Source organism: Nycticebus coucang, chromosome 8, assembly GCF_027406575.1.
Source record: "Nycticebus coucang isolate mNycCou1 chromosome 8, mNycCou1.pri, whole genome shotgun sequence".
Classification (NCBI taxonomy): Eukaryota; Metazoa; Chordata; class Mammalia; order Primates; family Lorisidae; genus Nycticebus; species Nycticebus coucang.
In genome coordinates, this window is record NC_069787.1 from 102,953,364 (window position 1) to 102,976,296 (window position 22,933).

The 22,933-nt window shown below is 38.5% G+C and overlaps 1 protein-coding gene across 5 annotated transcripts in view; it reads left to right on the top strand.

Moving 5' to 3' along the window:
* PPP2R3A (protein phosphatase 2 regulatory subunit B''alpha) overlaps nt 1–22,933 on the top strand; it is a 198,840-nt gene that overhangs the window by 101,359 nt on the left and 74,548 nt on the right. For all 5 annotated transcript variants that reach the window (XM_053599237.1, XM_053599234.1, XM_053599233.1 and 2 more), the window contains one exon: nt 10,302–10,376. In XM_053599237.1, the coding sequence (XP_053455212.1) occupies nt 10,302–10,376 (75 nt within the window). The remainder of the gene's footprint in view (nt 1–10,301; nt 10,377–22,933) is intronic.

Here is a 22,933-nt window from a genome sequence, read left to right on the forward strand (position 1 = left end):
AAGCAACTGTTCTGCTCTTGCTCTCTCTTCTTTTCTGCCTATTTCACTACCTGGGATAACTTGAAAACCTTATCCTCTACCTCTGAAGTTCTTTCTTCTCCATGATCTAACCTATTTTTGATACTTTCCACTGCATCTTTACATTCCCTGATTGTCTCCTTCATTTCCTTGAGCTCCGCCATATCTTTTCTATATTTTACATATCTCACATCTGAGTTTTGGTTCTGTCTTTCCATTTCCTCGTCCATTCCTTTTATTATATCTATCACACATATTTTAAATTACCTTTCTTTCAAATCCATTAATTCTTTATAGGTGGAGTCTTCTGCAGTAGTTGCCTCATGGTTCCTTGGGGGAATTGTTCTATTTTTCATGTTTCCCAAATCTTTCTGTTGGTTCCTCCTCATGTGTTCTTTCTACTTGTTCACCTCGTCTTTTTTCTTCTCACTTCCTCCTTTGCTTCAAATTAGCTTGTCTCAAAGCCTCAGAAGGGTAAAGCACAAACAGGGAGAAATAAGAGGAAAAGAATGAAAGAGGAAAAAAGGAGGAAAAAGAAAAAGGGAAGAGGGATGAAAGAAAAGTATTGAAGGGCAGCACCAGTGGCTCAAAGGAGTAGGGCGCGGGCCCCATATGCTGGAGGCGGCAGGTTCAAACCTAGCCCCAGCCAAAAATTGCAAAAAAAAAAAAAAAAAAGAATTGAAGAACAGGAGAGAATGATGAGAACCTGAAGAGATAATGGGAGTGATAGAAGAAATAGTATTGATTAGCCCAGTGTTAATGCCATGCCTGTAATTCAACGATTTTCTGGGGCTGGGCTGGGTGGGTTCCTCGAAATCAAGAGCTCCTTACCACCCTGAACATAGCCAAACTCTTCCTCATGACTAAAAATAGGATAGAACCAAAAATAATAATAGAACCAACCAACAAATTAGCAAAAACAAAACACAGCAAAACAAAAAAAGCTCAAATGGCCAAAATGGCAGCAACCTCAGAAATATAGAAAAGAAGACAAAAAAATAAAAGAAGTAAAAATATAGATAAAATTTTAAAAATACTTAAAAAAATTTATATATAGCAGAAGGGACCAACTTTCATAGGAATGTTGCAGTATATTGCCTGACACCAGGTGGCACTGTGGTTTTTTTCTTTTAGAAGATGGAGAACACAGCCAGCAACCTCTGTGGTTCTTATTCCTAACTTAGTTGTCCTCAGTGATCACCTGATTATTTCCTCAGCATTTAGATCCTGTGGGTTTGGGATCTTAAAGCTATCCAGAATCCTTCAGGGGCAGGTCTCACAGACCCCCCGACACAAGTTCCTGTGGGGTACGGGAGTCCCTCAGCCTGTCCCAAGAGTGGAGTTCTAATCCCAGCAGGCAGAATTAAGAAGTTTGTGCTTTAGACCCCTGCTAAGACCGTCTCATGAGCTTCCCACAATGGCAGCCCCCTGGCCACTGAGACTTTCCTAGTATGGTTGACTCACCAGCCACCAAACTGAAGGCACATTCACTGTAATGGGTATTCCAATCTTGTTGGCGTCTACTATTCAAGTCTACCCACTTTTCCAAATTTTCCACTCAACATGCAGCTTCCCCCCAAAACCGAAAACTCAGGACTTCTCCCCTTCCCCCATCCTGAACCTCCATTGGGGAGCTGGCCAATTGCAGTGGGTCACAATCACCTGTCTAATGCATCAGATTTCCACCACCCCAATCACACACTGTATCCAGTTCACAACCTCCTCACTGTGCTCCTTGAACTACAACACTGGGTAAGGTTCCCACATCAGGTATGACTGGGTTCTCTCATTTTCCCCTAGTCATACTAGGAGAACTTGCTGAACTATCCTTCTGGTCCGCCATCTTGGTTCACCTCCAGATCAGCACATAGAACATTCTGCACGGTAGACCATATTTTAGGCCATAGAACAAGTCTCAACAAATTTTAAAAGATCAAAATCATATCAAGTATCTTCTCAGACCATAGTGGAATAAAACTAGAAGCCAATATCAAGAACTTTGGAAACTATACAAATAGTTTCTTTAAGCAACATGTTTCTGAAGTACCATAGGGTCAATGATGAATTAAGGTGGAAATCAAAACATTTCTCTGTGTGTGTGTGTGTGTGTGAAAGAGAGAGAGAGAGAGAGAGAGAGAGACACTCAAGCTATTGTCCTGGGTAGAGTGCCATGGCATCATAGCTCACAGCAACCTCCAACCCTTGGGCTCAAGTGATCCTTTTGCCTCAGTTTTTCTATTTTTAGTAGAGACAAGGTCTTGCTTTTGCTCAGGCTGGTCTCGAACCCAGGAGCTCAAGCAATCCACCCTCCTTGGCCTCCCCGAGTGCTAGGAATACAGGTGTGAGCCACCATGCCTGGCCCAAAACATTTCTTAAAACAAATGAAAATGGAAACAGTATGATACAGCAAAAATAGTGCTAAGAAGAAACTTTAGAGCAACAAATACCCACGTCAGAAAAGTGTAAAGATTCCAAATACATAATTTAACAATGCACCTCAAGGAACAAGAAAAGCAAGAACAAACCAAACCAGAAATTAGCAGAAGGGAAGAAATAAAGATCAGAGCAGAACTAAATGAAATTGATACTAAGGGAACACAAACAAATGGAAAGACATCCAATGCTCAGGGATCAGGAGAATTACTATTGTTAAAATGACTATTCTACCCAAAGTGATCTATACATTCAGTATAATCCCTATGAAAATAGCAATGCCATTTTTCACAGAATCCTTAAATTTGTATAGAACCACAAACAGCCCAAGTAGACAAAGCAATCCTGAGCAAAAAAGAACAAAGCAAGAGTCATCATATTATCTGACTTCAAAATATATTATAAGGCTATAGTAACCAAAATAGCCTGGGACTGGTACAAAAATAGAGACATAAGCCAGTGCAATGGAACAGAGAACCCAAATATAAAACCATCTACCTATAATCACTGATCTTGACAAAGCCGAGAAAACATACACTGGGGAAAAGAAGTTCTATTTGGGGGAAATTGGATAGCTACACACAGAAGAATGAAATAGGACCCCAATCTCTCATCATTCACAAAAGTGAATTAAAAATGGATAAAATACTTAAACCTAAGGCATGAAACCATTAAAATTCTAGAATAAAACATAGGAAAAGTCTTTTAGGTATCAGCCTAGGCAAAGAACTTATAACTAGGACCCCAATGGAAGTTACAGCATCAATAAAAATAAATAAATGAGATTTGATTAAAAAGCTTCTGCACAGCTAAAGGATAGAGTCAAGAGAGCAAATAGACAGCATACAGAATGGGAGAAAATACTCACAAGCTATACAGCCAATAAAGAGATAATATCCAGAATCTACAGAGAACTCAAACAAATCAGCAAGAAAAAACCAAACATCCTCATTATTATTATTTTATTTATCTTTTTTTAGAGACAGAGTCTCACTTTATCACCCACAGTAGAGTGCGGTGACATCACAGCTCACAGCAACCTCCAACTCCTAGGCTTAAGCAACTCTCTTGCCTCAGCCTCCTGAGTAGATGGGACAAACAGGTGCCTGCCACAACACCCGGCTATTTTTTTGTTGCAGTTTGGCTGAGGCTGGGTTCGAACCCATCACCTTCGGTATATGGGGCCAGCGCCCTACTCACTGAGCCACAGGTGCCACCCCAAATATCCTCATTATAAAGTGGGCAAAAGACATTAACAGAAGCTTTTCAAAAGAAGATAGAAAAATAGCCAGAAAACATTTGAAAAATGCTGTGTCACTACTCATTAGGGAAATGCAAATTAAAACTACAAAGTAGGGAGACTCATATTTTCTGATTTCAAAACTGACTCCAAAGGAGCCATAATCAAGACAGTGTGTTCTACCCTTGTTAGAATGGCTTTTCTTAAAAAGTTCAAAAACAATAGATGCCAACATGGATGCAGAGTGACAGGAATGCTTATACACTGTTGGTAGGACTTAGAATTAGTACATTCTTTTTGGAAAACAGTATGGAGATTCCTCAAAGAACTAAAAGTAGACCCAGCAATCCTACTACTAGATATCTATCCTACAGAAAATAAGTCATTTTATCAAAAAGACACCTGTACTTGAATGTTTATTGCAGCACAATTCACAATTGCAAAGATGTGGAATCAACCCAAATGCTCACTAATTCATGAGTGGATAAGGAAAATATGGTATTATACATACACCATGGAGTACTATTCAGACATAAAAAGAAATGAATTAATGTCTTTTGCAGCAATTTGGATGAAACTAGAGACTGTTATCCTCAGTGAAATATCTCAAAAATGGAAAAACAAATACCATGTGTACTCTCTAATAATTTGGAACTCACTGATGAGCCCACATAGGCATAGAAAGAAGTAAAAGAAATCAGTACAGTTGGGTGGCACCTGTAGCTCAGTGCGTAGGATGCCGGCCACATACACCAAGGCTGGCACATTCGAACCTGGCCCAGGCCTACTAAAACAATGACAACTGCAACTAAAAGTAACCGGGCGTTGTGGCAGGCACCTGTAGTCCCAGCTACTTGGGAGGCTGAGGCAAAAGAATCTCTCGAGCCCAAGAGTTTGAGCTATGACCCCACAGCACTCTACCCAGGGCAACAGCCTGAGACTCTGTCTAAAAAAAAAAAAAAGAATCAGTACAGCAAAGAGATACAAACACTCCATGTGTACTGCAGCACTGTTCACAATAGCAAAGATACTGAATCGACCTAAATTCTCACCAACAGAAAATGTAGTGTGTATATACACATGATGGAATACTATTTAACTCTAAAAAAGAATGTAATGTTATTTGCAGCAACAGTGATAGACTGGAGGTCATTATGTTAAGTGAAAGAAAGACAAATATCCCTTTTTCTCACTCACATAAGAGCTAAAAAAGGAAATCACGCAGAGGAAGAAAGTGTAATGACTGATACCAGAGACTAGGAAGAATGTTAAGGATGGGGAAGTAGGGGTAGTCAGTTAATGGGTATAAATATATAGTGAGATAGAAAGAGTAAGTTCTACTGTTTGATAGCAGAGTAGGTGACAATAGTTTACAACAATGTATTTTATTTTTCAAGATAGCTAGAAGAAAAGACCTGATATGTACTCAACACATAGAAATAATAGGTGATGGATATCCTAAATACCCTGACTTGATCATTCCACATTCTATGCATATAACAAAATTTCATGTGTACTCCACAAATACATACAAATATATAATGTATAAGAAATTAAAATTATGTGATAAATGATTCAAGAAATCAGAAAAATGTGCTAAGAATTAAAAAAAAAAAGTGAAAAGATCATTGAATGACAACTTTAAGCAGCCTAACATGCATATAGATAGAAAGAAGGGGTGTCACATAATAAAGAATTTTTTAAGTCTTTGTCCCAGGTTCCTAAGAGCTTCTAAACCCTTGGAATTTCCAAAATGATAGGAATATGTTTGTTTTTCATAGTGGGCTCCTGGACAGGTTTCATAAAGGCCTGACTAGAGGTTGGAGCTTTTAACCAAGTGATAGGACCTCACCCCCTGCAAGGAGAGGAAGTCTAGAGATTGAATTTAGTTGCATGGCCGTTGATTCAATCAGTTATGCCTACATAATAAAACCCCAATAAAAACACTGAGTTTCCCTAGTTAGTGATACGTAACAATGTGTTAGAGGGATGAAGTGTCCTAAGAAATAACCTAAGTGTCCTTTAACAGGTGAATGGGTAAAGATAATATTTTATGTATATAAAATGGAATATTTGGCTTTAAAAAAAAGGAAGCCCTATTATATGCTACAACATGTAAGAATCTGAAGGACATGATAAGGGAAATAAATCACAAAAAAGTAAATACTATATGTTTCCTCTTATGGGAGGTATATAAGATAATCAAACTTAGAAAATATAGAGTGGTTGCTAGAGACTGGGAAAAGGGTAAGTTGTTATTTGGTGGGTGTATAGTTTGGTGAGTGTTAAGTTTTAGTCATGCAGGATAGAGTGAGGGGTTCTGGGAACCTATTGCACAATAGTATGCCTGTGGTTGTCAATATTGTATCATACTGTTGGACATTGTTGGGAGGGTGAATTTTACACACTTTTTTACCACAAAGAAAAAGAAAAGAAAGGTGGGTGGCTGTATTAGTGTCAGACAGTCAGACATAGTAGTATTTAGAGTATATAATATTGCTAGAGAGTAACAAAGGGATCAGTTCATCAAAAGGACAGAACAGTTCTAAATGTTTGTGCATCTAATGGCAGATCTTCCAAGGGCATGATGCAGCATTGATTAAACTGCAAGGATAAATACATATTTATAGTTGTAGATGTTCATACACTGTTCTTAATAATGAATGGCACAGATAGAAAATCAGTAAGGACAGAACACTTAAAAAATATATTTTCTTCACACCAGAAAATATGGAAGTGCCCACAGAAGGACAAGATATGTCAGCCTGTCTAACTAATTGCCAGCCAACCTGAACTAATTGCCATTTATATTCCACTTAATCCATCGTCTTTCCTTTTTTTGTATACACAGAGTATTTACCAAGATAGATCATATTCAGAGGAATAAAATGAATATCAATAAATTTAAAAATATTCAAATGTGTTCTGTAGCCATAATGGAATTAAATTAGAAATCATAACAGATCTGTGAAAAATTCCCAAATATTTGGTAGCTAAATAACTCTTCCAAATAACATGTGGGTCAGAGAAGAAATCAAAAGGAAGATTAGGAAATATTTGAAGTGAATGTAAATGAAAACACAACATGTCAATATTCGTAGGCTGCTGCTAAAGCTGTATTTAAGAAATTAGTTTAGCAAGTTTATGGAGTAAGTGATCGATATACAAAAATTGTTTTTCTCTATACTATCAATAAATAATTGGAAATTGAAATTTTAAAAAATACATTATTGGGCAGCACCTCTGGCCTAGTGGGTAAGGCACTGGCCTCATATACCAAGGGTGGTGGGTTCAAACCCTGCCCCAGCCAAACTGCAACAACAAAAAAATAATAGCTAGGACTTGTGGCGGGTGCCTATTAGTCCCAGCTACTTGGGAGGCCAAGGCAAGAGAATTGCCTAAGCCCAGGAGTTGGAGGTTGCTGTGAGCTGTAATGCCATGGCACTCCACCAAGAGCAATAAAGTGAGACTCTGTCTCTACAAAAAAAAAAAATATATATATATTATTTATAATACCACCAAAAAATAAGAACTACTTAGAGATTAATCTGACAGAAAATATTGTAAGATTTGGCAACCCTATATACTGAAAGCTGCAAAACATTTCCGAGAGAAATTAAGTAAGATTTCTATGAATGGCTTGGTGCCCATACCACAGTGGTTATGGAGACAGCCACATACACCAAGGCTGGCAGGTTCGAACCCAGACCAGGCCAGCTAAGCAACAATGACAACTGCAACAGAAAAATAGCCAGGTGTTGTGGCAGGCACCTGTAGTCCCAGCTACTTGGGAGGCTGAGGCAAGAGAATCACTTAAGCCCAAAAATTTGAGGTTGCTGTGAGCTGTGACACCACAGTACTCTACCTAGGGTGACATAGTGAGATTCTATCTCAAAAAAAAAAATTTTTTTTCTATGAATGGAAAGATGCATGTTTATAGATGGGAAGGCTTCATATTGTTAAGATGTTAATTCTACATTAGCTTTGATTCCTAGAACCATAAAGCCTTTATGTGCTCTTCTTCTAAGAAAAAATTAAAGTCAACCAGTATGTGTGGGAATGAAACCCATAACAGAATGTTAACAGTAATAAATGAAATGAGCCTCATTGAAAAGGCTAGAGGAAGAACTATGCTAAGTAACTTTGGAAAACAATACTTAACTATATACTAAAGTGAGACTAAAGACAAAAGGAGCTGTATATAAACACTGTACTCTAGTTAGTAAATTTATCACTAGTGTTATGTGTTAGCAATTCTGTTATTACATTAACAGGATTGAACAAATAGGTGAATTTATGAGAGCCCAATTTCTCACTGTATATAAAAGAAGTTACAAAGGAAAGGAGGAAAGCTAGATTGAACCTTGTGGCGTTAGATTGGAATCAGTTATCTCTATGATGACTTAGTTTTTAATATATATACAGCCAGATTCAGAAAGAATTAGATATATGTGTATGTGTGGATTAATCACATAAATATATTTCCTAGTTCTGCCTGCTAAAATGGCCTAGGAGCAGTGATATCCTAGTAGTAATGGGCACATGTCACACATAGATTTGGTTTCTAAATAGCATTCTCCAGTAAAAGTAACCAGGGCTTCTTGGAGTAAAAGTTAATACCAGAGATGGGCAAAGGAAAATACAAAATAAACCTGGACCATCTTATGATACCAGAAAATATGGAAGTGCTCAGAAAAGAGTAAGGGCAAGCCAAGAGGATACAGGAGCCAATGGGAAGGAGCTCCCAAAGGCCAAAGCTAGATCAATTTGAGCAACAAAATAAATAATGGTAGTATAGAATTATAACCCACATAATAAACACCCATTAGTCTGTACTGATATAATTATACAAATAAATATATGGGAGAAAAGAGACAGTACTTCATTATAGAAGAATCCCAATTAATAAATATACACAGAATGGGGAAAAGGCAAAATCACTATTAGAGAAGCACTATAATATAAATGTTTCAGTGACAATCTGCCAATAGATGCTAAAATCAGTATACAAAAGTTTGAGGAGAAAAAAGATATTGACATAGTCTCAAAGTACCTTCCCCATGATATTAATCAATTATTCAGAGAAAATAGTAACTTTATGATAGTGTACACACCAGACACCACTGAAACCAAGTGTAATCAAAAATTAACATTTCCAGATACAAGACCTATCAATAGTACATACCCCTGTATTCTGTGTGTACCAGAAAGGACACAATGTCACTTCCATGGTATTCCTGCAAAAAAAATGTGTAGACTTAACCTAATCATGACAAAACATCAGACAAAACTAAATTGAGAGACATTTTATAGACTAACTGACCAGAACTCATTAAAAGCATTAAAATCATGAAAGACAAAGAAAGACTGAGGAACTGCCACAGAATGGAGGAGACCAGTGAGAAACAAAAACTAAATGCAGTGTAGGATTCTGAAAGGAAAAAGACATTGAGGAAAAACTGGTCATATTTGGATAAGATCCGTAGGTTAGTATTGTATTAATGTTTGTTTCCTGCTTTTGAGGATTATACTACAGTGTGTGAATTGTTACCATTATGGGAAGATATAGAGAGGCATAGGAAATTTCTCTATGATATTTTTTATGAGTCTAAAACTATTTCCAAATAAAAAGTTAAATAGGAAGTTTCACTAGTTTGAGACTATATATATTGGCAGTTACACATAGCTAACTACTTTGAAGAAACAAAGAAAAGAGATACAACTGATGTCTGTCCATTGATGACTAGCCAATATTAATAGGCTGTATCTATGTTGGCATTGATGCTTCCTCTGGTTATTAAATTAACAGTAATTGTCTTTAATAGTTTTTCTTATTAAAAGTGCTTTAAAAATCTAATTAGAAAATAAAAACAGGGTGGCGCCTGTGGCTCAAGGAGTAGGGCGCCAGTCCCATATGCTGGAGGTGGCGGGTTCAAACCCAGCCCTGGCCAAAAACCAAAAAAAAAAAAAAAAGAAAAGAAAAACAGTATTTTAGGGTTTTAATGTTCTAATAATCTTCATAGAGATGAAAATACCAGATTTAAAAATAAATAAAATCCTAAATTGAAAACAGTTTTGTCCACACAATTATTATGACAAAAACTGATAGATATTAGCTAGCTCACACAACTTGACATAGATTTCAAACTACTACTGGCTACGTGGCTGTTTTTTTTTTTTTTTTTTCCAAAACTTCTCACGTTTCTAGAAAGTTAAGAAAGAGAATCATTCTCATGGGCTTATGTCTGTCACATCTTTTCTTTTTAAATATCACTTAGCTACTCCTACCAACCTGTGAGATGAATTTCCCTGATGTACTTTGATGTGTTAAGATTATTACTACACACCTCTAAGACATTTGAGTCACAAATCCCCAAATAAAGCTAAATCAAAATTTTAACTTTTATTGAAGTATGCATACTAAAAAGTACACCCACTTATATACTTATAATAAAACTTAAATTTAATAAACTATTAAGTTTTAAGTGCATTATTTAATATTATAAAATAGCAAGTTTGTTCAACTGGTATTTTTTACACAAAGTAAAAAATTCTGTAGGTATAATTTTGAGATGTTTGTTAATTTAGTGTTGGTTTTGATCTTTTTTAGGATGTGGTGGATACACATCCTGGTCTCACGTTCCTGAAAGATGCTCCAGAATTCCACTCCCGCTACATCACCACGGTAGGCTTAGTCCTCTTTTTTCTATTTTTTTTTTTGTCTCCAAAAAAAAATCTCTATATATCTCTGTATATCTTACAGTATATGTAAGAAGGAAAAGAAGTTTTGACAGCCTATCCCAGAAAAAGATGTGTCTCTAGTACTTCGAGGTTAGAACTGGAAATGATAATGAGAAATAGTTGGTGTATATTTGGAAAATAAATGATACTGGAATTTAAAGTCACATAATCATAATCCCCTCTTTTCCGAGGTGCTCACACTCCCTCGTTTCTCAAGCGCAGGCTCATTTGGTCAGTCACAGGTAGTGCGTGAATTATGAGTGAGAGCACACAGGCCTACAGTGTGCAGTTCAGCCATGTCATGTGTTCTCTGTCCTGGCTTTCTGATTATCTTTGGGAACATTCTAGAGACAAGTCCCAGGGCCATTTATAGACACACTCAAGGGAGATGGCCCTTGCCTCTAACTCAGAACCCTCAGCTAACCAGGGCAGTCTCCTTTGAAGACCACCCTCTCATTCTTAGGGTACAGTTCGTTAGGATGTGTTAGGTTCTGCTGAGTTACAAAATACTTTCCTCCTATTGGAACTTCATTCTTCACTTTTACATTGGCTCTCTTCTGTCACTGTTAAAGTTTGTAAGATTTTTATCTGAGCCAGAAGGTGTCACTGTCATCTCAGAAGTTATTTTTGCCCATTAACACCAACACTCTACTAAGCTACCTCTACCACAATCATTCGGTCAATCACCCTAATTTCTCACTTGGATTACTTCAAATTGGTCTTTCTGTTACCACCCTCGTTGCCCTAGAGTCTAATTTCTATAAGGCAAGGAAAGTTATCCTTTAAAAATGTAAGTCAAATCATATCCCTCTTCTACCCAAATCCTCCGAATAGTTTCCATCTCACTTGGAATAAAGCCAAAGTCCTTGCCAAGACTCACGATAATGCTCCCATACCTTTGCAAGACCTGCTTTATGATCTCTCCTCCCTCCTTCCTCCTTGCTACTCTGCTTCAGTCACATGAGCAGACCAGGCCTACTTCAGCCTCAAGTGCTTTGTTTTTCCTCTTTTCTTTGCCTGCATGGCTTTTCCTATAGATTTCTACACTTGCTCCCTTACTTCATCCAGATACCTGCTCAGACATTCCCTTATTAGTGAGGCCTTTTCTATCATTCTCTGCCTTCATTATCCTTCTATGCCCCCGTCCTTTCCCACACTATTCCTTTTCCCTGCTTTAATTTTCCTTCTTAACTCCTATCATCTGATATTTAGCTTTTGTTTGTTTATGGTCCATCTCCTTCTCTCAGTATAAACTTCATGAGAGCAGGGTCTTTGTCCATATTTTTCACTGCATGTCCCTAGTACCTAGAATAGTGCCTAGCACATATTAGGTACACAGTAAATATGTACTGAGTGAATGAGTGAACTTGTTCATGCTCAAGAATTCTACGTTATCTCTGGCTACAATCCCAAAGGGACTTATTTTTTATTATTTATTTTTATTTTTATTTTCTTTGAGACAGAGTCTCATTATGTCACCCTCAGTAGAGTGCTGTAGCATCACAGCTCACAGGAACCTCAAACTCTTGGGCTTAAGCAATTTTCTTGTCTCACCCTCCCAAATAGTTGGGACTACAGGTGCCTGCCATAACACCTGACTATTTTTTTTTGTTGTAGATGTCATTGTTGTTTGGCAGGCCTGCGCTGGGTTCAAACCGCCATCCCTGGCACCCTAGCTGCTGAGCTACAGGCACTGAGCCCTGGTGGATTTTTTCTTTTCTTTTCTTTCTTTTTTTTTTTTTTTATTGTTGGGGATTCATTGAGGGTACAATAAGCCAGGTTACACTGATTGCAATTGTTAGGTAAAGTCCCTCTTGCAATCATGTCTTGCCCCCATAAAGTGTGACGCACACCAAGGCCCCACCCCCCTCCCTCCATCCCTCTTTCTGCTTCCCCCCCATAACCTTAATTGTCATTAATTGTCCTCATATCAAAATTGAGTACATAGGATTCATGCTTCTCCATTCTTGTGATGCTTTACTAAGAATAATGTCTTCCACTTCCATCCAGGTTAATACAAAGGATGTAAAGTCTCCATTTTTTTTAATGGCTGAATAGTATTCCATGGTATACATATACCACACCTTGTTAATCCATTCCTGGGTTGGTGGGCATTTAGGCTGTTTCCACATTTTGGCGATTGTAAATTGAGCTGCAATAAACAGTCTAGTACAAGTGTCCTTATGATAAAAGGATTTTTTTCCTTCTGGGTAGATGCCCAGTAATGGGATTGCAGGATCAAAGGGGAGGCCTAGCTTGAGCGCTTTGAGGTTTCTCCATACTTCCTTCCAGAAAGGTTGTACTAGTTTGCAGTCCCACTAGCAGTGTAAAAGTGTTCCCTTCTCTCCACATCCACGCCAGCATCTGCAGTTTTGAGATTTTGTGATGTGGGCCATTCTCACTGGAGTTAGATGATATCGCAGGGTTGTTTTGATTTGCATTTCTCTAATATGTAGAGATGATGAACATTTTTTTCATGTGTTTGTTAGCCATTCGTCTGTCGTCTTTAGACATAAAGTTCTGTTCATGTCTCTTGTCCATTGATATATAGGGTTGTTGGCTTTATTCATGTGGATTAATTTGAGTTCTCTATAGATCCTAGTCATCAAGCTTTTGTCTGATTGAAAATATGCAAATATCCTTTCCCATTGTATAGGTTGTCTCTTTGCTTTGGTTATTGTCTCCTTAGCTGTACAGAAGCTTTTCAGTTTAATGAAGTCCCATTTGTTTATTTTTGTTGTTCTTGCAATTGCCATGGCAGTCTTCTTCATGAAGTCTTTCCCCAGGCCAATATCTTCCAGTGTTTTTCCTATGCTTTCTTGGAGGATTTTTATTGTTTCATGCCTTAAATTTAAGTCCTTCATCCATCTTGAATCAATTTTTGTGAGTGGGGAAAGGTGTGTGTCCAGTTTCAGTCTTTTACATGTAGACATCCAGTTCTCCCAACACCATTTATTGGATAGGGAGTCTTTCCCCCAAGGTATGTTCTTGTTTGGTTTATCAAAGATTAGGTGGTTGTAAGATGTTAGTTTCATTTCTTGGTTTTCTATGCGATTCCAAGTGTCTATGTCTCTGTTTTTGTGCCAGTACCATGCTGTCTTGACCACTATGGCTTTGTAGTACAGACTAAAATCTGGTATGCTGATGCCCCCAGCTTTATTTTTATTATTAAGAAGTGCCTTAGCTATACGGTGTTTTTTCCGATTCCATACAAAATGCAGAAACATTTTTTCCAAATCTTGAAAGTACGATGTTGGTATTTTGATAGGAAGGCCATTGAATAGGTAGATTGCTTTGGGAAGTATAGACATTTTAACAATGTTGATTCTTCCCATCTATGAGTATGGTATGTTCTTCCATTTGTTAATATACTCTGCTATTTCCTTTCTGAGGAGTTCATAGTTTTCCTTATAGAGGTCCTTCACCTCCTTCCTTAGGTATATTCCTAGGTATTTCATTTTCTTTGAAACTATGGTGAAGGGAGTTATGTCCTTAATTAGCTTCTCATCTTGACTGTTATTGGTGTATACAAAGGCTACTGACTTGTGGACATTGATCTTATATCCTGAAACATTACTGTATTTTTGATGATTTCTAGGAGTCTTGTGGTTGAGTCTTTGGGGTTCTCTAAGTATAAGATCATGTCGTCAGCGAAGAGGGAGAGTTTGACCTCCTCTGCTCCCATTTGGATTCCCTTTATTTCCTTGTCTTGCCTAATTGTATTGGGTAGAACTTCCAGCACTATGTTGAATAGTAAAAGTGACAGAGGACAACCTTGTCTGGTTCCAGTTCTAAGAGGAAAAGCTTTCAGTTTTACTCCATTCAGTAAAATATTGGCTGTGGGTTTGTCATAGATAGCTTAAATCAGTTTTAGAAATGTGCTACCTATGCCTATACTCTTCAGTGTTCTAATTAGAAAAGGATGCTGGATTATATCAAATGCTTTTTCTGCATCTGTTGAGAGGATCATGTGATCTTTATTTTCGCCTCTGTTAATATGGTGGATAACGTTTATGGACTTGTGTATGTTAAACCAGCCTTGCATCCCTGGGATGAAGCCTACTTGATCATGGTGAATGACTTTTTTGATGATAAGCTGTAATCTATTGGCTAGGATTTTGTTGAGAATTTTTGCATCTATATTCATGAGTGAAATTGGTCTGAAATTCTCCTTTTGTTCGGATCTTTTCCTGGTCTTGGTATCAGGGTGATGTTTGCTTCATAGCATGTGTTGGGGAAGATTCCTTCTTCCTCAATTTTTTGGAATAAGTTCTGCAGTACAGGAATAAGCTCTTCCTTGAAGGTTTGATAGAATTCTGGAGTGAAGCCATCTGGACCAGGGCATTTTTTGGTTGGAAGATTTTTTATTGTTTCTTTGATCTCAGTGCTTGAAATTGGTCTGTTCAGGAGCTCTATTTCCTCCTGGCTGAGTCTAGGGAGAGGATGTGATTCCTAGTATTTATCCGTTTCCTTCACATTGTCAAATTTCTGGGCATAGAGTTTCTGGTAGTGTTCAGAGATGATCTCTTGTATCTCTGTGGGATCAGTTGTTATTTCCCTTATCATTTCTGATTGAGGTTACTAGAGATTTTACTTTTCTATTCCTCGTTAGTCTGGCCAATGGTTTATCTATTTTATTTATTTTTTCAAAAAACCAACTCCTTGTTTCATTAATTTTCTGAATGATTCTTTTGTTTTCAATTTCATTGATCTCTGATTTGATTTTGGATATTTCTTTTCTTCTACTGAGTTTAGGCTTAAATTGTTCTTCTTTTTCCAATTCCATAAGATCTCTTGTGAGATTGTTGATGCGCTCTCTGTTTTTCGAATGTAGGCATCTAAAGCGATGAATTTTCCTCTCAAAACTGCTTTTGCAGTATCCCACAGGTTTGGTAGCTTGTGTCTTCATTGTTGTTATGCTCAAGGAAATTAATGATTTCCTGTTTTATTTCTTTCTGCACCCATCTGTTATTCAACAGAAGATTGTTTAATTTCCATGCCTTTCGGTGGGGTCAAGCATTTTTGTTAGAGTTGAGTTCCACCTTTAGTGCCTTATGGTCTGAGAAGATACAAGGTAAAATTTCAATTCTTTTGATTCTGTTGATATTTGTTTTGTGTCCCAGGATATGATCAATTTTGGAGAATGTTCCATGGGGTGATGAGAAGAATGTATATTCTTTATCTTTGGGGTGGAGTGTTCTATATGTGTCTATCAAGCACAGTTGTTCTAGGGTCTCATTTAAATCTCTTATATCTTTGTTTAATTTCTGTTTAGAGGTTCTGTCCAGCTCTGTAAGAGGAGTGTTAAAGTCCCCTGTTATGATGGTATTATCAGATATCATATTGCTCAGACTGAGTAAGGTCTGTTTCAGGAATCTGGGAGCATTTAAATTGGGTGCATAAATATTTAGAATTGGAATGTCTTCTTGTTGTATTTTTCCCTTGACCAATATAAAGTGACCATCTTTGTCTTTTTTGACTTTAGTTGCTTTAAATCCACATGTATCTGAAAATAAGATCGCAACTCCTCTTTTCTTCTGAATGCCATTTGCCTGAAAAATTGTCTTCCAACCCTTGACTCGGAGCTTTAATTTGTCTTTTGAAGCCAGGTGTGTTTCTTGCAGACAGCAAACGGATGGCTTTTTTAATCCAGTCAGCCAATCTATGTCTCTTCAGTGGGGAATTCAAGCCATTAACATTTATTGAGATAACTGATAAGTGTGGTAGTATTCTATTCGTCTTATTTTGTGAGAGTCCATTGCTTAGTTTGATCTTTTGCATCAGTGTGGAGGTTAGGTTCTGTCCTTTAATTTCTGAGTTCTTACTTTGCTGCTGATCCATTGTGGTGGTCAGTGTGCAGAACAGGTTGAAGTATTTCCTGTAGAGCTGGTCTTGTTGTGGCAAATTTCCTCAATGTTTGTATATCCGTAAATGATTTGATTTCTCCGTCAATTTTGAAGCTTAGCTTAGCAGGGTACAGAATTCTGGGCTGGAAATTGTTCTGTTTAAGTAGATTAAAGGTAGATGACCATTGTCTTCTTGCTTGGAAAGTTTCATTAGAGAAGTCTGCAGTCACTCTGATGGATTTGCCCCTGTAGGTCAACTGGCGCTTACTCCTGGCAGCTTGCAGAATCTTTTCTTTTGTCTTGACTTTGGACAGGTTCATCACAATGTGTCTTGGGAAGCTCGGTTAGAGTTGAGGCGACCTGGGGTCTGATATCCCTCTGAAAGCAGTGTGTCAGAATCTTTGGTGATATTTGGGAAATTTTCTTTTACAATATTCTCTAGCATGGCTTCCATTCCTCTGGGGCATTCTTCTTCCCCTTCTGGAATTCCTATAACTCGTATGTTGGAACGCTTCATAAAGTCCCATAATTCTGACAGTGAACGTTATGCTTTCTCTCTCTTCTTATCTGCCTCTTTTACATCTGAGTTATCTCAAAAACTTTGTCTTCTACCTCTGAAATTCTTTCTTCTGCATGGTCTAACCTGTTGCTGATACTTTCCATTGCATCTTTAAGTTCACTAATTGACTGTTTCAGTTCCTTCAGCTCTGCTATATCCTTTTTATATTCTTCATATCGTTCATCTCTTATTTGATTTTGTTTTTGGATTTCCTTTTGGTTATTTTCCACTTTATTAGCAGTTTCCTTCATTGTTTCCATCATTTCTTTCATTGTTTTCAACATGTGTATTCTAAATTCCCTTTCTGTCATTCCTAACATTTCTGTATAGGTGGAATCCTCTGCAGTAGCTACCTCATGGTCCCTTGGCGGGGTTGTTCTGGACTGGTTCTTCATTTTGCCTGGAGTTTTCTGCTGATTCTTCCTCATGAGTGATTTCTTTTATCTGTTTCCTTGCCCTAATTTTCCTTTCACTTCCTCTTGCTCTTTAAGTTCTCATGCCTGTGGACTAAGGGTTACAGGACCAGAAGGGTGAGAAGGATGAAGAGCAAAAAAGGGATGAAAGAAAGGAGGACCGAGTGATAAGAAAAAAAAAGAAAAATAGAGAAAGGAGAGGGAGTGGGTAAAAGGAATATTGACAAAAAGAAGAGAGGCACAGAAAGAGGGAGACAGAGCAATATAGGTGTGCAGGAGGGTACTTTGACACAACCTTAAAAAAAACCTACCTTCTGGGGGTGCCCAGTTGGGTGGTTCCCTTGAGGTCAGCAGCTCTTTGCTAACCTGATCAGACACAGTACCCCAACTCCACCAAGTAGAGAGGAAAGACAAAAATGCTATAAATCAAACCAAAACAAGCAAACAGAAAACTTTACGGGATAAAATTGAGTGAAAAACCAAATAATAGCGGTAGAAACACTAGCAAAAATGAAGTTCTAGTTATTGAAAAAGGCAGCAATGGGAAATTATACTTAAACTAGAAAAATTGAGAAAGAAAAAGGATCTGTATGGAAAAGGTTGAAATTAAAAAACAAAACAACATCAACAACATCAAAATAAACAAAAAAAAACAACCAAACCCAAAAAAAAAAAAAAAAAATCACAACCAAAACCAAAGCAGTATGTATATGTTATTGAATTTTGTCTGGGCAACACGTGGTCTTCTGGGGTATGAGATGTTAATCACAGTTCTGATACGACTGGAGGCTGCTGATTTCTCAAACCGCAGCAGGTAGACACCCTAAATCTCTCTTCAACCCACTTAAAAGGCACTTTGAACTTGTAAACTTGCTGAGCAGAAGCTTTCCCAGGAAAGTGCTTGTTACTGGAATCACTGCTGAAGTGGCTATCCACTTACCCAGTGTGCCAAAACTGGTCTCACTCTGCCCCTGAGGGTTAGGGCTGCAAGGCGGCTCAGGCCCCACCCTTAGGCTACTTGGTCGCTGGGTTACCAGCTCCCACCTGATTCTAGCTCTGCGACCCTGAGGGTGGAGCTTGCCGGGGCAGATCGCTCACAATGGCGCCCTGTGACCCACAGCCAAACACTATTAGCTCCATCTGGCTCAGCAGCTCAGACTGGGGCCCTAGACAACGGCCAAAGTTCTCCGCACTCCCGCTCAGGCTCTCCCCAAGGCAGTTCAACTGAGTGCCAAGTCCAAAGACACCAAAACAGTTCACAGGTAAGGCCTTTCTGGTTTGCAGTCTCGCTGCTACTGAACTTACAGTTGCGGGCGGGTTTAGACGGATTGAACACACGCGACCACTTGCCGTTTTTCCACTGTTTTAGTCCTCCTCTTGGGGTACAGAAGTCTCTCGCTGACTCCCTGTATCCTCACAGGGGTGATGATAGGCAGATCCCACCAGCCAGAGATGCCTGGAGTCCTATCTCCCCAGACTCACAGTGCGCAGATGCAAGGAAGCTGTTACTCGGCCGCCATCTTGCTCCACCCTCCCGAGCCCTGGTGGATTTTTTCTTGCAGTTGTCATTGTTGTTAGCAGACCCAGGCCATGTTCGAACCCACCTGCCTTGGTGTATGTGGCCAGCACCCTAACCACTGAACTATGGGCGCCGAGCACAAAAGGAAATTATTGTATTCTGTTTATTGACTCTCCTGTAAATTATATGTTAATAGCATCATTTAGAATCTTAAGAGTTGAAGAAGATCTTGGAAATAATCTAGTTCAACCTTTTACCAATTCAGAAAATGCTTTCTACAGAGAAACTTTTTGTTGGAATTTTTTTTTTTTTTTTTTTTTTGTAGAGACAGAGTCTCACTATACCGCCCTCAGGTAGAGTGCCGTGGCGTCACACGGCTCACAGCAACCTCTAACTCTTGGGCTTACGCGATTCTCTTGCCTCAGCCTCCCGAGTAGCTGGGACTACAGGGGCCCGCCACAACGCCCGGCTTTTTTGTTGGAATTTATCTGCAGAGATATTAAAGAACAAAACAGTAAAACAGATATAAATTTCTCCAACTCCTGGGCTTAGGCGATTCTCTTGCCTCAGACTCCCAAGTAGCTGGGACTAGAGGCACCCGCCACAACACCTGGCTATTTTTTTGTTGCAGTTTGTCCCAGGCCAGTTCAAACCCGAGACCCTCGGTATTTGGGACCGGCACCCTACTCACTGAGCCATAGGTGCCACCCATAAATTTCTTTCTGTATCCTTTCTAGTTTGGTATTTCTTGAAGTAGTATGTGGACTTATGATGGCCTATGGTCATCCATCCAGCAAGTATTCCACAGGAAATTGTATGATTTTGATTCCAGAGTGAAAAGTCATAAAATCATTTTGTATACATATAATTCACATTTTCCCAGAAATTCTATCATGTGTTAATAATCATTGAACAAGGTTGGGCATGGTGGCTCACACCTATAATCATAGCACTTTGGGAGGCCAAGGTGGAAGGATCACTTGAAGCCAAGAGTTCAGGACCACTGGACAACAAAGTGAGACCCCACCTTTACAAATAAACAAAAGAATTAGCTGGGCATGGTGATGCTCGCTTGAGCCCAGGAAACTCCAGCAGCCTGAGTGACAGAGTAAGACCTCATCTCTTAAATAAACAAACAAATAGTTAACAAAAATAACTATGCAGGTCAATTAACAGAATATAGTTAATTATCTCTACTGTCATTTTCATAGCCTTTGTACATTACTGTTTATAATTGTTAAATTTACATGTTGTTGTATTATGCTGCTTTATCCCCAATTCACAAAAATGAATCTATTACTCAGAAGTATTGGCTTAGTGCTTGTAGCTCAAGAGGCTAAGGTGTCAGCCACATACACCAGGGCTGGCGGGTTCGAATCCAGCCCAGGCTTGCCAAACAACAATGACAACTACAACCAAAAAATAGCCAGGCATTGTGGCGGGCACTTGTAGTCCCAGCTACTTGGGAGGCTGAGGCAAAACAATCACCTAGGCCCAGGAGTTGGAGGTTGCCATGAGCTGTGATGCCACAGCACTCTACCCAGGGTGACAGCTTGAGGCTCTGTCTCAAAAAAAAAAGAGGGGAGGGGAGGTGCGGCGTCTGTGGCTCAGTGGGTAGGGTGCTGGCCCATATACCAAGGGTGGCAGATTCAAACCTAGCCATGGCCAAACTGCAACAAAAAAAAAAAAGCCAGGCATTGTGGTGGGTGCCTGTAGTCCCAGCTACTCGGGAGGCTGAGGCAAAACAATCACCTAGGCCCAGGAGTTGGAGGTTGTAAAGTATAAAATAGGCTAAATGTGGTGGCTTCATACCTGTAATCCTAGCACTCTGGGAAGCCAAGGCAGGTGGATCACCTGAGCTCAGGAATTCCAGACCAGCCTGAGCAAAAACCAAGACCCTGTCTCTACTAAAAATAGGAGGGGGAAAAAAAATAGCCAGGCATTGTGGCACAGGCCTGTAGTCCCAGCTACTTGGGAGGCTGAGGCAAGGGGTTCACTTGAGCCCAAGAGTTTGAGGTGGCTATAAGCTAGGCTACCATGGCCCTCTACCCAGGGCACAGAGAGAGACTCTGTCTAAATAAATAAATAAATAAAGTGTAAAATACTTGTGATGAAATAATAATAATATGACCCTTCCAAATAGAATAATATTAATACTAAACACAGCCTAAATGGGAACAGTTAGTACAGATTCACATCCTGTAAGATTAAGTGAATAACTGCCATCATGATAATCTTATACTAATACCCCAAAATGAAAAAGTGCAAATAAAAAGTGTGACAACAAACATCTGGAAATAGAATTTTATCTGACTGTTTATCTTGTCCTCAGTGCCTTTTTTGTTATAAAACTTGGTCATATAATGGCCAGGTTTCATTAAAAATCATTGAAACTTTTGTATTGTTTTAGAGTACAGTGAGTTTTTCTAGAACAAATGCAAAATAAGACCTTCTGAAATTAGTCATTCAGTGTAAAAGTGACTAGAGAGGCATCATTTTGTCTATGCTGCTCTTGACAAAACATAAGATCATACTATTTCTAAGAAACTAATAAAGAGCCTGAGAATTAATGACAAATATTTTAGAAAAAGCAACATTATTTTATCATAGTCTATCGAATATTATATAATCAGTGGCATACAGTGTAGAAGAACAATTAATATATTATGTTTGCATGCTAGAGTTATTCGGTTGTTTCACTTTATAGTTGGAAAAAACCACTGACACAAAGTATGACCCAAATATTAGCTTAGGTATAGTACTATATAATGAAAAGTTAGGTAACTTTTATTTTTTATTTTTTACTGAAAATACTTTATAGGAACTGTTTAATTGTTTTATCAGCAATTTTTGGACTAGAAAGAGAACCAGCTAAGTACTACAAAGATGGACATCACTACACAAATAAGAGACTGCACCTAAAGTCAGTTCAAATTCTCTTCAAGTCCCAAAAGAATTAGCAGTTGAAAAATAACCCTTTGGTATATAATGAAAATGAAAATCATAAATCCAGCAAATTGTAGCCTTTTAGTTTGCAGTTTTCCATGGTGCACAGAAATTGCCACTGAATCTAGCTTTGCTTACTGACACATGCTGACTTTTGAGGAAAGAAGCACTCACTTGAGTTTTTTAAGTAAGTGATGAGATTTTAAATATTTCTTTATGATATTGGTGCTGAAAGTAAAGATATTTCTGTGGCTTGTTCAGATGGTGTCTTAGTGATATATAAAGTATCATGATTGGCCTGAATCCACCACTTCAGACAGAAGTGCCAGGATTTTAATTGTTGAGGACAAGGTACTGATATCTCCTCTAAGATGACTAAGCGGTGGTGGGACTATTGATCCCTAAGAGCTTATTAACTCTTTCCTCCTTGAAAGCTTTTCTTCTTGATGGAGAAAGAATCATTTTTATTTAAAGTTCAACTTCCACAGGAGACCATGAAGAAATACTTTTCAGAGCCATATTAACCAAAAAGAGGATTAGAAATCCATTCACTCCTCCCCGCCAACTAGCAGAACCAGCATTTGAGTATGTTTTTCTGTACTCAGGTCATCCATAGTGAAAAATTCTTTGTATTTAATTTACTTGCCAAAAACTACATGACAGAGCTACCGAACACTTCCATCCCTGGTGACCTATATTTGTGAATCATAGATTTCCAATTTCACAGATAAAAAGAATATATCAAATTGACTTGAATTCCCTTTGTGAAAGATTGTCAAATTTCACTACTAGTAAACAAATTATTCTAATTTAAATTTTTAAGTTTTGTTTGATTTTTTTTTTTTTTTAGAGACAGAGTCTCACTTGTTGCCCTCAGCAGAGTGTTATGGCGTCGTAGCTCACAGCAACCTCCAGCTCTTGGGCTTAGGTGATTCTCTTGCCTCAGCCTCCAGAGCAGCTGGGACTACAGGCGCCCGCCACAATGCTCGGCTATTTTTTTGTTGTAGTTTGGCCGGGGCCGGGTTTGAACCCACCACCCTCAGTATATGGGGCCGGCGCCCTACTCACTGAGCCACAGGTGCCGCCCTTGTTTGATTTTTTTTTTAATGGTGATTAATTTTTATTCTCTTACAAGTAGTAGACCAAGTTAGAAAAAAAAACTATTGTAATTAATGTAGAACCAGCAGCTATCTACTTTTACCACTAGATGGTGGTCCT